The following is a 2,208-nucleotide window of genomic DNA, read 5'->3' on the forward strand; positions in this document are numbered from 1 at the left end:
GTCGGCGTAGTAGCCGTAGGCGCGGCCGTCGCAGCTGAACGAGGTCTGCAGCGGCGCCGAGAGGTACTCCTCCGTCAGGATGGGGAACTCCCAGCCGGAGAGGCCGAGGGCCACGGCGACTAGCGAGAGGAGGAGGCAGGCGGCGCGAGGCATGGCGGTCTGGCGGAGACAGAGGGCAGCGGGTGAGGAGGGTCGCGCTTTTAGGATTTAGGGTTTTGCGCTTCCCTGTCTAATTACATCTCACATTCTAATTAACAGTGGCATTGTCACCCTTGCACTTGCAAATCCATTATGTATTCTTATAACACACACACACACACACACCCACACACACATACACACACACACACATGCACACACACACACACACATACATACATACATACATATATATATATACATATATATATATATATATATATATATATATATATAATATATATATATATATATATATATATATATATATATATATATATATAACATACACACACACACACACACACACACACACACACACACACACACATTATATATATATATATATATATATATATATATATATATATATATATATATATATATATATATGTATATAAGTCACCAAGAGATATGATACTATAATTTGAAACACTAGACATAACATCGAGAGAGCTCTCGTCTAGAACTACATACGAAAGGCATAGCAAATATCCGTGCACATTTGATGTTTGTCAAGGAAGCTAATTTATCACCTGTAAACCTGCAGAAAACGTTATCCCGCTTCACTAAGGCATTCAAGGTGAATATGGCCGTTTAAAAGGTCATATTGGGGGCGAAACGAATTACATTTCGAATTGTGATATTGCTGTATAGAGGCGTTCTGTGTCAACAGTACATTGACCAACAATCTGGGATTTTGTACTACAATACATGGTTCCACTGGGCTATTTCGCAAAATCAGTAAACAATAGATCAAGTGCTAAAATTTTGTTTAGCACCAATGTCTTTAGATATTTATGATACATAAGGGAAAAAAACAGAACCAGGTGATAGTCTTTTCGAAAATTCTTTTTATCAGATCAAAGTATGACGGAATTCCATGGAGAAAATATTGACCTCCGGATGGGTCCTAATAGATTTACACGATGAGAGACTGTCGCATCAAACAGACTCTGCCTTATGATATATATTTTTTGTTTGATTTTATTATGTTTATCATTACTTTCATTATTTTTGTTACTGATAAAACCACTGATTTTACCTAACTGAACACCGGCAGCATACTTTAAACAACAAAACAGTAGGCCTCAAAAATGAAAGAAAAATCCCTTGGACTGAAAATGTCAGGAAACGCAGACAAATCTGATCACGGGAGAAATTGATCAATCTACAAACTCGCCATAATTTAAAGTTGATTTTCCAGTAAGAATCGAGGTTGCATTTGAATTGTCTAAAATTCACTAGAGGTTTTGATCGTCCGATCGTCAATAGGGCTAAGAAGTTGCCTCAGCTGTTGCGATTTTGCAATGTCACCATCCAATAAGGCCGGAATATGGCGTATTGGCAATAACAATATAAAAAACAACAGCAATAAAAGAGCTCATGGAAGTAACAAGTAAAAGCAAAAGCAGCAACAGAACGCACACCATTTAGCTGTCCTTGTTGGAAAAACATTAGACGTGATTCCCGCTACTTGGGAAAAGTTCTTCAATGCTCACACTTTCTCGATGATTTTCCAGAAAGAATGATTGTCCGTATCAAGTAAATATATATATACACCTAAACACACTGAACACAATACATAACTTCTTCCCCCTCTCTTTCATCATCTCCTCCTCCTCCTCCTCCCCTTCCTTCCTTCCTTCTTCTACCACTACGTGCAAGAAAAGAATCCAGAGGATATATCTTACTCACCTTCTAGAACACGAATGCCGTAATGGCCGGCGGGAGGCTGTTTATATATCCCTCCCGCATCCATGTCGAGGATAACCGCTTCGTGTCCCAAAGGCGACTGGACTGGACGACTGGACTGACGACTGGACTGATGACTGGACTGACGAATGGACCGACGACTGGCCCGACGACTGGCCCGACGACTGGCCCGACGACTGGACAGACGACTGGATTGACGACTGGCCCGACGACTGGCCCGACGACTGGACTGGACGACTGGACAGACGACTGGACTGACGAATGGACCGACGCTGGACCGACGACTGGCCCGAC

The 2,208-nt window shown here is 41.5% G+C and overlaps 1 protein-coding gene across 1 annotated transcript in view; it reads right to left on the reverse strand.

Annotated features, from left to right (window-relative positions):
- The window catches only part of LOC122261877 (U-scoloptoxin(01)-Cw1a), a 3,373-nt gene extending 1,588 nt beyond the window's left edge, over positions 1-1,785 (reverse strand). Inside the window, exons 1-2 of the mRNA XM_086533239.1 lie at positions 1,762-1,785; positions 1-159 (exon numbers count right to left, since the gene is read on the reverse strand). The exon at positions 1-159 is cut by the window's left edge and continues 1,588 nt beyond it. Coding sequence (XP_086389365.1) covers positions 1-153 — 153 coding nt within the window. The 5' untranslated portion in view covers positions 154-159; positions 1,762-1,785. The remainder of the gene's footprint in view (positions 160-1,761) is intronic.
- Between the last annotated feature and the right edge of the window lie 423 nt (positions 1,786-2,208).

Source organism: Penaeus japonicus, unplaced genomic scaffold (genome assembly GCF_977035675.1).
Source record: "Penaeus japonicus unplaced genomic scaffold, GWHDUDI00000001_assembly GWHDUDI00000039, whole genome shotgun sequence".
Classification (NCBI taxonomy): domain Eukaryota; kingdom Metazoa; phylum Arthropoda; class Malacostraca; order Decapoda; family Penaeidae; genus Penaeus; species Penaeus japonicus.